General features: G+C 37.2%; 1 protein-coding gene across 1 annotated transcript in view; it reads left to right on the forward strand.

The window, feature by feature from the left end:
* Positions 1–13,114, forward strand: part of LOC131154272 (sodium/hydrogen exchanger 8) — a 150,839-nt gene that overhangs the window by 137,148 nt on the left and 577 nt on the right. The window contains exons 17-22 of the mRNA XM_058106939.1: positions 4,796–4,893; positions 5,109–5,240; positions 5,344–5,562; positions 5,678–5,887; positions 6,218–6,479; positions 12,572–12,867. Coding sequence (XP_057962922.1) covers positions 4,796–4,893; positions 5,109–5,240; positions 5,344–5,562; positions 5,678–5,887; positions 6,218–6,479; positions 12,572–12,867 — 1,217 coding nt within the window. The remainder of the gene's footprint in view (positions 1–4,795; positions 4,894–5,108; positions 5,241–5,343; positions 5,563–5,677; positions 5,888–6,217; positions 6,480–12,571; positions 12,868–13,114) is intronic.

Below are 13,114 nucleotides of genomic sequence, written 5' to 3' on the forward strand. Positions count from 1 at the left end.
TGAATAGTGTCCAGATGCTGATGTTTCACGGGAGATTCTAAGAAGGGATGTGAAGGAGAAATTGAGTCAGTAGTTGGAATAGATTATGAAATTTGTGATAGGTGAGAAGGGCCAAAATCAGAAGAAGGGTGAGATAACTCTTCAATATCCCAAAGCTTGAATTCCTGTGTACTCCCCCTGAATTTCAGATTTGAGGTCATATGGTTGTAGCTCGAAAAAGGTGACATCCATGGAGTGATAATATCTTTTAGTAGCTGGTGAATAGCATTTATAACCCTTTTGATTTGGAGAGTACCTGAGAAAAATGCACTTAAGGGCGCTCTAGGATCAAGTTTACCCCGGTGTTGACTATGAACATGAAAAAAGCTGAGCACTTGAATACTTTGAAGGGAATAGTGGAGATGAGTTGAGTATTGGGAAAGGATTGAAGTAGAGTTTGACAGGGAGTTTGGAATTTGAGAACGAGAGATAGGGCATCCTTTTTATGAGGTAGACTGCATTGAGAATGACTTCACCCCAAAAGTGTTTTGGTACATGTGTAGAGAACATGAGGGAGTAGGCAACATCTAGTAGGTTTTGGTTTTTTCTTTCGGCAATTCCATTTTGCTGAAGAGTGTCGACACAAGAACTTTGGTGTATTATTTCTTGACTCAAGAGATAATCATCAAGAATGAATTTAAAATATTCTTTGGAATTATCAGTTTTCACAATCTGTATTTTTGCTTGGAATTGTGTTTGGATCATGGTGTTAAAATTTTTGAAAATCTGACCTACCTATGACTTTTCTTTCGTGAGGAATATCCAGGTAAGTCTAGTGTGATCATTTATAAAAGATATAAACTAGCGAGATCCAGTAATATTCTTAATCCTAGATGGCCCCCCGCGCCCCCCCCCCCCCCCCCCCCCCACACACATCAATATGAATCATTGAAAAGGGTTGGGATGCTTTGTAGGGTCGATTGGGATAAGAGTTGCGAACATGTTTTGAAAATTGACACATCTCACACTAAAAATCATTTGGATTTTTACTATTGAATAATGAAGGAAAGAGTTTCTTGAGATACAAGAAATTTGGATGTCTTAACCTATAGTGCCACAACATAATTGCAATATCATTATTAGAATGAATGGTAGAAAAATAACTGACTTCTAGATACTAAACAATCGGATTTGTGAATTGTTCCTTGAGGAGGATCATTAACGTCGAGAAGATAGAGCCCCAAACACATCTTAGCACTGCCAATTATTTTCCCTAAATCCAAGACTTGAAATTCACACATATTTGGGAAAAATTTAGTAACACAATTGAGATCATGAGTTTACTAATAGACAGTAAATTGCAATCCAAATTTAGAACTGAGTTGAGTGTTAGGTTCTCTAAAATTTTAACAGAACTTGTACCAGCCACCTTTAAGAATGATCCATCTGTTATCATGACTATTAAATTTTCATAATTGGACTATTAGTAGAAAAAAATTTTCTATCTCCAGTCATATGGTCCGATGCTCTTGAGTATATAATCCATGGACCTAGCTTCTCCTTTTTAACATTAAGAGCACTTAAAAAATTACCTTTGTGTGCCAAAGAACTAGTACCAACCACAGGAGTAGGGGCTGCTGAAGATTGGCTGAACATTTTTTGCAATAATTCTAGTTGCTCCTTGTTTGGTTGGGCTGCAACTCCTGAGAGATAATCATCCTTTCCCTTTCCGCATATAAACATCATCACAAAATGGGACCATTGGAGATAGTTATTCCCATTAAGTTTGTGTCTTATAATGGGCATGAGGTTGCTATCTAAACTGCCACTGTTGCCTGAGGCCATGGTTTCCTGATTGGTGGTGACGTCTGAGACTGACAAGGTGGAGTCCTGTCTTCCGATGGCCATACCATATTTGGTCATATGTGCAGAATAGGGTTCAGAGGATGCTCTGATACCATGTTGAAATGTGGAAAAGAAAATTGAATATTCCAATCATGAAAAATATTACATCCCCTTTAAATAGATGATAATTCTCATCTAATTACTAGGGATATTTACAACCTAGTGAAAATAGAATATCTTATTTAAAATGGAAAGCAGTACAATAGGAAAGACTATCTACAAAATCGGATAACATGCTACCAAAATCCCCTAGGATCTTGGAACCAAAAATAACTAACAAATCAACTGATTTTTTAGTTGTAAATCTCCTAAAGATCTGCCTCTAATAAAGGCTAATAGATATCTAACAATTCTACAGCCACCATGCGTCATTGGCATCTGCATTAGTCAAATGTGAAGAATGCCTTTCTGCGTGGTGATATTCAGAACGGGGTCTATATGGAAAAGCTACTTGGGTTTGTTGCTTAGGGAGAGTCATGATTAGTGTGTTGGCTCAAGAAATCCTTATATGGTTTTAAGTAGTCTCCCAAAGTATGGTTTGGTTGATTCAATGTTGTAGTACTTTGGTGGTGCACAGTAGATCGCTATGTATTTTATCGTCATACTTATGGTAGGATTCTGTTCATAGTGTATGTGTATGATATTATGATTACTGGTAATGATGGTCAAGGTATCGAGCGTTTGAAGCATTTTCTCAAACTAAATCTTGAACCAAGGATTTAGGGCCATTGAATTGCTTCTTGGCTATAGAAGCAACTAGATTTTGTATGTTGATCATCTTGTCATAGAGGAAGTATGTTTTAGACCTTTTAGATGAGACGAGGCTCTTGGGACGTGTACACTTATGGATCCTAGCAGCAATTTAGTACCAAATGTAGGCAATTTGTTGACACATATTGGGACATACTAGAGACTTGTCGGGAAAGTTGAATTATTTTAGTCATTCAATTGGATATATCTTTTGCAACAAGTCTTGTGAGTTAGTTTCTTATTCTTTGAGAACAAGTTATTGGGATGCAGTTATTCGTATCTTGAGATATCTCAATGGTGCACCTAAGAAGTCTCTTATATTGAGATTGGGCTCACACTTATGTTCAGGGGTATACATATGTAGATTGGGTTGGGTCACCTTGCTCACACTTATGTTCAAGGGTATACATATGTAGATTGGGTCGGGTCACCTTCCAATAGAAGATCTAGAACCAAGTGTTGTGTTTTTGTTAGTGGAACCTCGGTATCTTGGAAAAGCAAGAAACAAACTATTGTGTTGAGTCAGGTTATCGGGTCATAGTCCACACCTATATGAGCTTATTTGGCTAAAGAACAGTTAGAAAAATTTGGTTTTCCGCATTCTTGGCCTATGAAGTTGATGTTTGATAATCAAGCTGTTATTCATATTGCCTCCAACCTTGTCTTCCATAAGCGGACAAAACACATTAAAGTTGATTCTTTCTTTGTTGAGAGAAGCTTGTGTAGAAGCTCATTAAAACAACTCATTTGAAATCTGAATTTCCTCATGCTGATTTATTCACAAAAGCCTTGGGAGGTGCTCTGGCTAAATCCCATCTGTAACAAGCTAGGAGCGTATGATATCTATGCTTTAGCTTGAGGGTGAGTGTTACAGCTGTGTTATTGCTGTATAAGTGCGAGTTAGTACGTGATCTAGTAAGGGTAATATCATCATTTATGTACTTAGCATGCATTATAAATGGAGGGAGAGGCCTATCATTGTGATTATGTCTTCCAATTTACCCAATTCTTCAATACAGTGATAGCAGCATAAGATGTATCAGAATTATCAAATGCCTCAATCTCAACACAATTTAAAAATAGTTTCTCCCTTTTTTGTGTCCAAAAGTTTTTCTTGCATCTTGTGCCAATACAAGTGTCAGATCATCACTTCACTTAAAAAGCTTAAGTTGTTAGCTTGTGGCCAACAATGAATATTATGCCTTAATTGTTCTGTGATACTGGTGAGCATACTTTGTGCATTGTAGCTGGATGACTGAGGAATAATGTTACTTTGTCAACCATTTTTATATACATGGTAGAACAAGGTGGTGGAGGACCACCAATGGAGAACTTCTGAAGCTTATATTTCTGTAGCTTTTGAAATTAGAATTTTTTTTTTATAGTTGGAAAAATTGTGGTTTTATTTTGGAAGTTTTGTTAATTTAGGGAATTTTTTGTTTTTCAAATATTTTGAGGTTATTTTGTAATTAGTTGTTTTAGCTGTAATGTGGCGTGTATAAGAACTTTTCTTGTGTTTTGTATTCAAAAGTATCATATTTTTGGATTCCAAAACAGTGTTCTCTTTCTCTCTCTCTCTCACTTAATTCCCTTTCCTCTGTTTCTGTTCTGTTCTGTCCAAGAATCAACTTCTTCTTCTTCTTTGTATCTTCTTCTTCTTTCTTCATCTTCTCCTCTTCTTCTCATTCTAATTCTCTCTCTTTTGTCTGTGCTTCCGTTCCTGCCCTACATCACAATGCCATTAATATTAATAGCACTTCAAGTATTGGTGTCAGGTATCCGCATAGCATATACTTGATAGATATGATGGTCCTCATGCTAGGAAGGAAATCATGTTGCTGGATTACATTCCCTAGATGTGTGGTATAAATATTTGAGTGTTTGGGCCTGATCCTCATGAGGTCTTGGTAGCAGTTGCTGCTGCTCTTGCTGCTGTTGTAATGGTAAAGCACAATGAAGTCATTTAATTATGTTAGACATTTGATTTCTCTTTATCTAAGTGAAATAATTATTCAGTTCCTTGAAAAACAGACAGTTACGAATTATTTAGTTCCTGTTATTTGGAAGATTTGTTTATATTTGTTCTTATTATCTGTTTTAATGGAAATCTTATATTTCAAAACAATTTCATTATGTCTTAGAGAACTACTTATCTGTATAGGTGAGAGTGAAATTTCTTCTATTGTAATTAATGAAAGTGAGGCAGAAGGGGAGGAAGCACGAACGTTCCTGGAAGATGTTCGTGTTGCATTTCCTCAGGTTTGTAGTTTAGAGCATCTCTTTGTATGATTTAAAAGATCAGTTGAGCTAATTCCCTTGATAAGTTCATATTGGAGTTTTAAAGCAAGTCGCATCTTAATTTTCAATTTTATGTTCATAATTTAGTAATTTAGTACCTGTATCTATTCTCCCATGGAATGAAGAAAGAAAAAGATGAATGTTTTCTGTTATGTGCTTATTGGGAACATATACAGGTTTTGCGTGTTGTGAAAACAAGGCAAGTAACATATTCGATGTTGAAACATCTAAGTGATTATGTCCAAAATCTTGAGGAAGTTGGGTTATTGGAACAAAAAGAGATGCTTCATCTTCATGATGCTGTCCAGGTATAAGATGGTAGTTTTTCATTTGCTCTTTTCATCACATTCAGCCCATGTATTATCATGTGTTAAGTTGTTCCTGCTGACTTAATACATTTTTTTTGTGCAGACTGACTTAAAAAAGCTTCTAAGGAATCCACCTGTAGTAAAGATTCCGAGAAAAAGTGATTTGATTAGCGGACATCCTTTGTTTGGGGTCCTTCCTTCTACAATCAGTGAGCCACTTAAAGGCTCAACTAAAGAAATTATGGAATCACGTGGCACAACACTTTACCGAGAGGGCTCTAATCCAAATGGCATCTGGCTTATTTCTAATGGTTTGGTCAAGGTAATTAAAGTCTTGGATGGGTTTGTGGGCCTTTAGAAGTAGGCACTGTCCATTATCTATGACTTTCAAATTTTAACTGGGAAAAATTTTGCAAATGCCAATTTCTGTTTGACAGTGGGCAAGTATTAGCTTAAGCAACAAGCACTCATTGCATCCAATATTTACTCATGGGAGTACACTGGGCTTATATGAGATCCTGTCTGGAAGGCCTTGTATCTGTGACATGATCACAGACTCTGTGGTCCTATGTTTCTTCACTGAAATTGACAAGAAGATGCTTTCTCAGCTGAGGTCATATCCTGAAGTAGAAGAGTTTCTGTGGCAGGTATAGGGGAAGTATTTTATCCTTCATTGTTTGGTCATCAACTCCCATAAATATGAAATAGAAGAATATGCAGGTTGTCCCCCTTTACTGTGGAATGTATGCTTCCAAAAGTAGTAAAACATTTTATGGATATGAAAAACGTCAGGTAAAAAAATGATGGTTCGTCTGTTGATTTTTATTTTTATTTTTTCTAAATCTGCTAAATGACAATAAAACAAGATATATGATAGCAGACGTGATAAAGATGATCTATTTTAGTTTAAATATCTGTATCAACATTAAAATTTTATTATGTTGAAGTGCTTGGTCATTTATTCTTCTGTTTGGCAGGAAAGTGTTATCATTCTTGCCAAATTGCTGCTTCCTCAAATATTTGAGGAAATGGCAATGCAGGATTTGAGAGCACTTGTAGAGGGGTCAGTAATGACCATGTATATAAGAGGAGAAACCATTGAAATCCCTCATCATTCGATTGGCATTCTTTTGGAAGGATACGTAAAAGCCCAAGGTGTTTCAGAAGAACTGATTACATCACCAGCATCACTGTTTCCTACATGTGAAAATCAAAGTTTCCAAAGTTTAGAAACACCAGGTAGTTCAAATTTGGAAAAGCACGATTGGATACTCCACTTTTTATTTATATTCATTGTTTTACATGACAGTGGTTTATATTCATTGTTTTACATGACAATGGTTTGTGATGACACCTAAAGGGTTAAAATTCTGATATGGATCACAGTAGTGAAATTTTTGCCTTGGCAATGTCAGCAGTGCTTGGCCACCTGCACTTGCTTTTATGGGTGGGATTGAGGTCACCATGTTGGCTGTGGACCACATAATGCTAGTTCTCTTTGGGTGGCACAAGCGTGAAAAAACTTTCCTTTGTACTGAGCTGTTACCAAATGTTCATAGGCAACTGAAGAGAATAAAAATACATGATACCTGCGTATGAAATAAAAACATGAATAAAAAAGAAAAAAAAAAATTCTGGCCTATCGTTAGATTAAAGAAAGAAGTCTTTTCCATCTGTAAATGATCTCATTCTTGCTCTATTCTTGTTCTTTGGGGCTTCCAATTACCCTGTCATTTTCTATTGCTTAACACTGAAAATTTATGTCATGCATTAAGTTCATTACTTATTTTCAGTTTGTTCATGAGCAGCAGTAAAAGTAGGGCAATAAAACAAATCTCACTCTGTAAGGAAGTGCAGTGAGGACATTGTTTAAGTTTTGATTATTTGAGCTGTTTCAAATAAATAAGTAAATAAATAAATATTTTCCTTAAGAGTGTTTTAATGAGGTAAAAAAATAATGTGTAGAATTCAGCTATGCTTTGAACCATGAATCTGCGTCTGGAGAGTACCATTCTAGTGGGTTTTAAGGAAAGGTGACCTCTATCTCTTCTTTCATCCAAATATGTTGCAAATTCTTTTTTTTGCTATATGCTTGCATAGATTGCCATCGGAAAAAGGTTCATGAAGTGTTGAAAAGTAGAAACTTCAGTGAACTATGTAAAGGTGGGGGTATAGAGGGTAAAATAGTTAAAATATGAGGTTAATGAAGATATTTAAAATATAAGGTTAATGACTTGGAACGTGGGTTAGGAGATTGTGGGAACTGGTGTCTAGATAGTCTCCTAACCTTTACGGGAAACTTAGAATGTGTATGTGGGGGTATTATTAGGGAGATCTGGAAAGGTAGAGGTAAACATTGGCCTATTTTATCTCTGCGAGAGGCATCTGGAGGTATTTTGATTGTGTGGGATGCTTGGGTGGCAACCATGGTGGACTTTATCTGGGCGCTGGGGGGTTGGGTTGGGGGGGTTCCTTGTACTTCTGTTGAAGGTAGAGGGAGGGGTGTGGTAGTGGTTTACTTTGGTTTCTGGTCCTTGCAAGCCTGCCTTTAGGTCCCAGTTTTAGGAGGAGTTGGTGCATGTATGGATCGTGATGTAGAAACAGGTACATGGATGGATCATTTCAACCCAATTTGGATACCTATGTCAAAGAACCCAAATGTTCTCTGTTAATTAGTTGTTTATTATGTGTTTGGTTTGCTTGTATTAGGATTATTTACCTTGGGGATTCGTGTGTAAATTTGTTTATTCTAGGGGTATGTTTGTAGTTTTAGGTAATTTTAGAGGTATATGTGTAATTTCATGTGTTATTGGCTCTCTTACAAATAATGCGTGGAAGCCATCTAGAAGTTGGTTGTTGAATTCGAATTGAAAGTGAACGTGTGATTTCCCCCTTGTATCTCCTTTCTTCCCTTATACCCTTCCTTCCTCTCTTCAATTTCTTCTAATTTCTCCCTATAGATGCAGATCCTTGGTGCTGTCCTGCATCATTTGGTATCAGAGTCCAATCACAATCTCCATTTTTCCATTTTAATCTCCCATTTCCCCCTCACTTTGCTTCCCTTTTCTTCTTCTTCTTCTTCCTCCTCCTTCCTTTCTCTTCTGTTCTGATCTGTCCCTAAAGTCTCTGCTGTCTTCTAATTCTATTCTATAAATCTGCTTCTTTTTCTATCTCTGATGTCTTCTGTTTCTGTTCTGCAAATCTGCTCTGTTCTATCCCTTATCTCTTTTTCTCTTCTTTTCCTCTTCTTCTAATTCTCTCCCAAAATTCTCTCAAATATCTCTCTAATTTCTGAATTCCAGTTGCTGTTCTACATCAAAATGAACTCAAATGACTTCCAACTTTTGCCAACATTGCTTTGAACCAGATCACTGTTAATGTGTAACTTCTCAAAAATTTATAGCCATGCCTGTGAATTCAAAGACCAAAATTCCAGAGACCATCCTGCAACACCACCCATCCCATTGAAAACAGAATTCCCCGTAAGCCTTCCCCTTGAAATTTCGTCACCATTTGACCACGCAGGTGGTCCCACATGTTGGCAGAAGACTATCTATCCATCGGCCTTCCAATTCCTAACTTTCTGTAGTTTTCTCATCACACTGCAACCACCATTGCAATCCCCACTCCTTGATTCCTCTTGGCCTGAAATTTCATTGTTGGAGACTCACCACCAGCAACTCATGCTCCCATGCAGTGAGAACGCATGTGTGGAATTTTTTGACCCACTCCTGCAACTTGCAAACTTGCAAGAAATTGATTCCAGCCTCGAGAATTTAGGTTTTTCCCTGATATTTTGATTAGCAGCGTGATATCTTGGTTCTGGACATGATATATTGCAAGCAAGATATTATGATATGAAAGGCTACCAGTGCAGCATCGGCACTTCTGAGGGTCAATTTGTCACTTCAGCAATAAATAATCAGTTTGAATTGCTGTATTTTGTGAGTTTTTAATGTGAATTTTTAAAATTTCTGTATGATACTCAAGATTAAATGTGAATTGAAGATAGTTCTTGAAAATTGGGAATCAGATTTGTGGTTTGCAAGAGTAGATTGAGGATTGTTATCAATCTTTTTAAGGGTCCTTGGTGATATATATTGCAACATGGTGACTAATGTTGAGTTATCTGCAAAGGTGGAATTATTGTCTGATAGGGGGTACAAAACATGGAGAATGCCTTGAAGACTATTATTAATGCTTTAATTAGGTTAACAACCAAAGTTGTAAGCCTTAGGTAAGAGGCCCATGGAATTTCCTACCAAGCAAGGAAGTGGAATAGCTGCTGTCCCGCATACTTTTTGAGTTGCGTGAAGGCCAAAATGATAATTTGATTAAGGGAATTGATGTAGGAAGAGAAGCGGTTATTTGGCTGGATCATTTGAACCCAATTTGAAGGCCTATGTCAAAGAATAGTGTCAATGAATTATTGGGTCCTACACCAATTTAGTTTGCTTGTATTAGGATTTAAGGTTTTTGGGGGCTTCTATGTAATATTTCAGTATTTTAGGAGTATGTTTGTAGTTTTATGTAATTTTAGGGGTATATGTGTAATTCCTTGTGTAACTGGCCTTTTTATAAATATTGTGTGAAAGCCATGTAGAAGTTGGTTGTTGAATTTGAGTTGAAAGTTAACGTGTGATTTCACCCTTGTATCTCCTCTCCTCTCTCTTCCCCTTCCTTCCTCTCTTCAATTTCTTCTAATTTCTCCCCTCCCCATGGCTGCAGATCATTGATGCTGTCTTGTATCAGGTTGTGTTATCATACATTGCTGGTTATATGGGCCCCTTTGATGTAGTTAGATTCTTGTCAAGAAAAAAAAACAATGGTTGGACATTTTTTTCTATGCAGTTTTTTGATAGCCCAACTAGGGAGTGTGGATTCATACATGTTCTGTTACAGAATTCTTTGTTTACTTGGTCAACAGGGGCGCAAAAGAGCAGTAGCATGTCGGATAGATCACTTTCTTTTTAAGAGCAGGAGGATGAGTTTTTTTATCTCATTCGAGATTCTAGCTATACCTGTTTTAGATCACTTCCTGTTTGGTTGGAGTCTAGAAAAAACTACTTGTGGGTACTACTCCATTTCAGTTTGATAAGATGCAGTTGGATCATCATGGCTTTTATAATTTAGTTAAGGGGACTTGGAGTGGTTGTGATGTTAATTGGGAGGATTTTAGATTTATGAAGCTAGAGGGGAATAAAGAGGTGTTGAAAAAAAAAAAAAATTAGAGTTATTTGGAGATGTTAATAGTGACAAAAAGTGAATAGCTTGAGTGAATTTTGTGTGCTAAATAGAAAAGAAATTGAAGAGCGGCTTTCAGATGATGAGGGAGTTAAGTGGGTGAGTTAGAGAGTTGGAGGCAAAAGACTATGTTTGAATGGGTAAGGGAGGGGGACAGTAACTTGAGTTTTATTGTGAGAAGGTGGTGAATGGGAAAATGGGGCATAAGCATATAGGAGAAATGGAGTTAAGGATTGATGAAATAGTGACTACTGTTTGGATGATAGCAGAATAGGCAACTGAAATCTTTAAAAATTTGTATACAGATGAAGATTTAGAAAGGCCAACAATTGAAGGGTTGAAGTCGAGTCCCATTTCTGATAGGAGAGGCCTTGAAGACAAGGAGGTGAGGGTGGGTTTGTTTAGTTTAGAGAGGGATAGGGCTCCAGGGCCACATAGGTTTAACATAGCTTCTTTTCAGGAGTGTTTAGGATGTGCGAGGAAAGATTTAATGAGTTTATGGAAATTGAAAGTTGGGGAAAAGTGTAATTCTACTTTCATTACCTTATGGCTAAGAAAAGTAGGTCAACTAAGGTATCAGAGTTTCAACCTATTAATTTAGTATCTAGTGTGTATAATTTCATTCCTAAGGTGCTAAGGTTCTTGCTGATAGGTCGAGTTCCATCCTCGGTAATACCATTTCCATCGAACTTCTCATTTTTAATCTGTGGCAATGATGACTGAAACATACTCTTGGGAGTCATGGACTCCATCCCAACACTCATAAACGAGACCAGCAGTAACAACCAAAACAACTGAAACAACCACGAACAAGGTGAACACCATGAAGGAGTCACAAATAACCCAGCATGTTACTTTCACTGCCTCAAGAAAATAACACCACCAACAGCCTTAGTGGTACCAAACAACCATTAACAAAATTCTACGAGTGAACAACTGGAGAAAGTTGTATCTTTGAACGAAAAACGTGAACACCATGAAGGAGTCACAAATAACCAAGCATGATACTTTCACTACCCCTAGAAAATAACACCACCAACAGCCTTAGTGGTACCAAACAACCATTAACAAAGTTCTACGAGTGAACAACTGAAGAAAGTTGGATCTTTGAACGAAAAACGTGAACACCATGAAGGAATCACAAATAACCCAGCATGATACTTTCACTGCCCCAAGAAAATTACACCACCAACAGCCTTAGTGGTACCAAACAACCATTAACAAAGTTCTACGAGTGAACAACTGAAGAAAGTTGGATTTTTGAGCGAAAAATGTGATCAACTTGATATCATGGACTATGGAAGTATTTAAAGCATTTGGGAAGAAATTGGAGCAAAAATAGAGCTTAAGAATCTCAAGCGTCAGTGCAAGAGGTCGAAAATGCTGGCTGTTGGCCGGTTATCAGCCCTTATAAATGGCAGGTTCTGTGGCTATTTGTGGTTATTTACGGGGTTGGTTTTGCAAAACCTGAAGGGGTTGAGATTCTAAAGGGCAGCAATGTCTAGGAATTTTTCCAGCGATTGCTGTGTTTTTTGGCAGTCCTGGACTTACTTCTGGTCTCTGGTGGTGCAGATGATCCTCCTATAGTGGCAGGTTTGTGTAGGATTATGAGGTTTAGGGTTTGATTTGGTGTGACTATGCACTTAGGGTTTAGGTCTAATCTTGCTCTGATACTATGCTAAAGTATTGAGTAAATTGGAAGACCTAATCACATTGATATGTCTCCCTCTATTCATAATATATGTCAAGTACGTAGCAATCCATAACACCCTTACTAACTCATGCAATAGCACATGCTAAATGATCAAAATAACCAATAACAAGTTAAATAAAGGTTCTTTTTCCATCCAGAGAAAAAAATAAAATATTGGCACATTCCATGTAATGTTCTAGGAGATAGAAGTCCTCATAATTTCCCTCGAGGTTTTGCATTTTACAGATGTTTCTATCAAAAGTTCGTACTATAATTTCTAGCAATTTAACCACGTTGTGCTGAAAAATGAAAAATGTTGACCTGCTGTGGGAAAAAAAAAAATGCTTTGTATTGCAAGTTCTATTGTCATTCTGTTCTTACTGGTTGTTAACAGGTGTGAGGGCATCCAGTTTCTCTTATCAGGGATCTTTGTACCAGGCTGATTCAAGAGCTAGGATAATAATTTTTGACATTGCTGCATTTGAAGTTGAAAATACTTTTCAAAGAAGGCCATCCTCTTTGGTGTCATATTCGGCTGATAGGTCCCTAAATAGAGAACATGGTGATCTTATGAGTTGGCCTGAACATGTCTACAAGCATAGACTACATAATCTGAGCTTCGGAGGCACTGATCAACGAGCAAACAACTTGTCAACAAAAGCGATGTGGCTGAGCATCTTTGGCAGCATGGTATGATCTGTTTACATCGCTTCTTTGGGTGATATTGGAGGTGATCTCATGGAAGAAAAATTGTTTTTGAACTCACTCTCTCTCTCTCTCTCACACACACACACACACATGTACAAGTTTCACTTTTTTCTCGCATTTTGAGACCAGAGGTGGTGTTTTCTCTCCTCTTAAAGGGGCAAGAAAACTAGCTTATTCATCATTATAAACCTTTCGAGCCTCGGGGAATCATTATTCCTTGAAGTTTCCT

Source organism: Malania oleifera, chromosome 4 (assembly GCF_029873635.1).
Source record: "Malania oleifera isolate guangnan ecotype guangnan chromosome 4, ASM2987363v1, whole genome shotgun sequence".
Classification (NCBI taxonomy): domain Eukaryota; kingdom Viridiplantae; phylum Streptophyta; class Magnoliopsida; order Santalales; family Ximeniaceae; genus Malania; species Malania oleifera.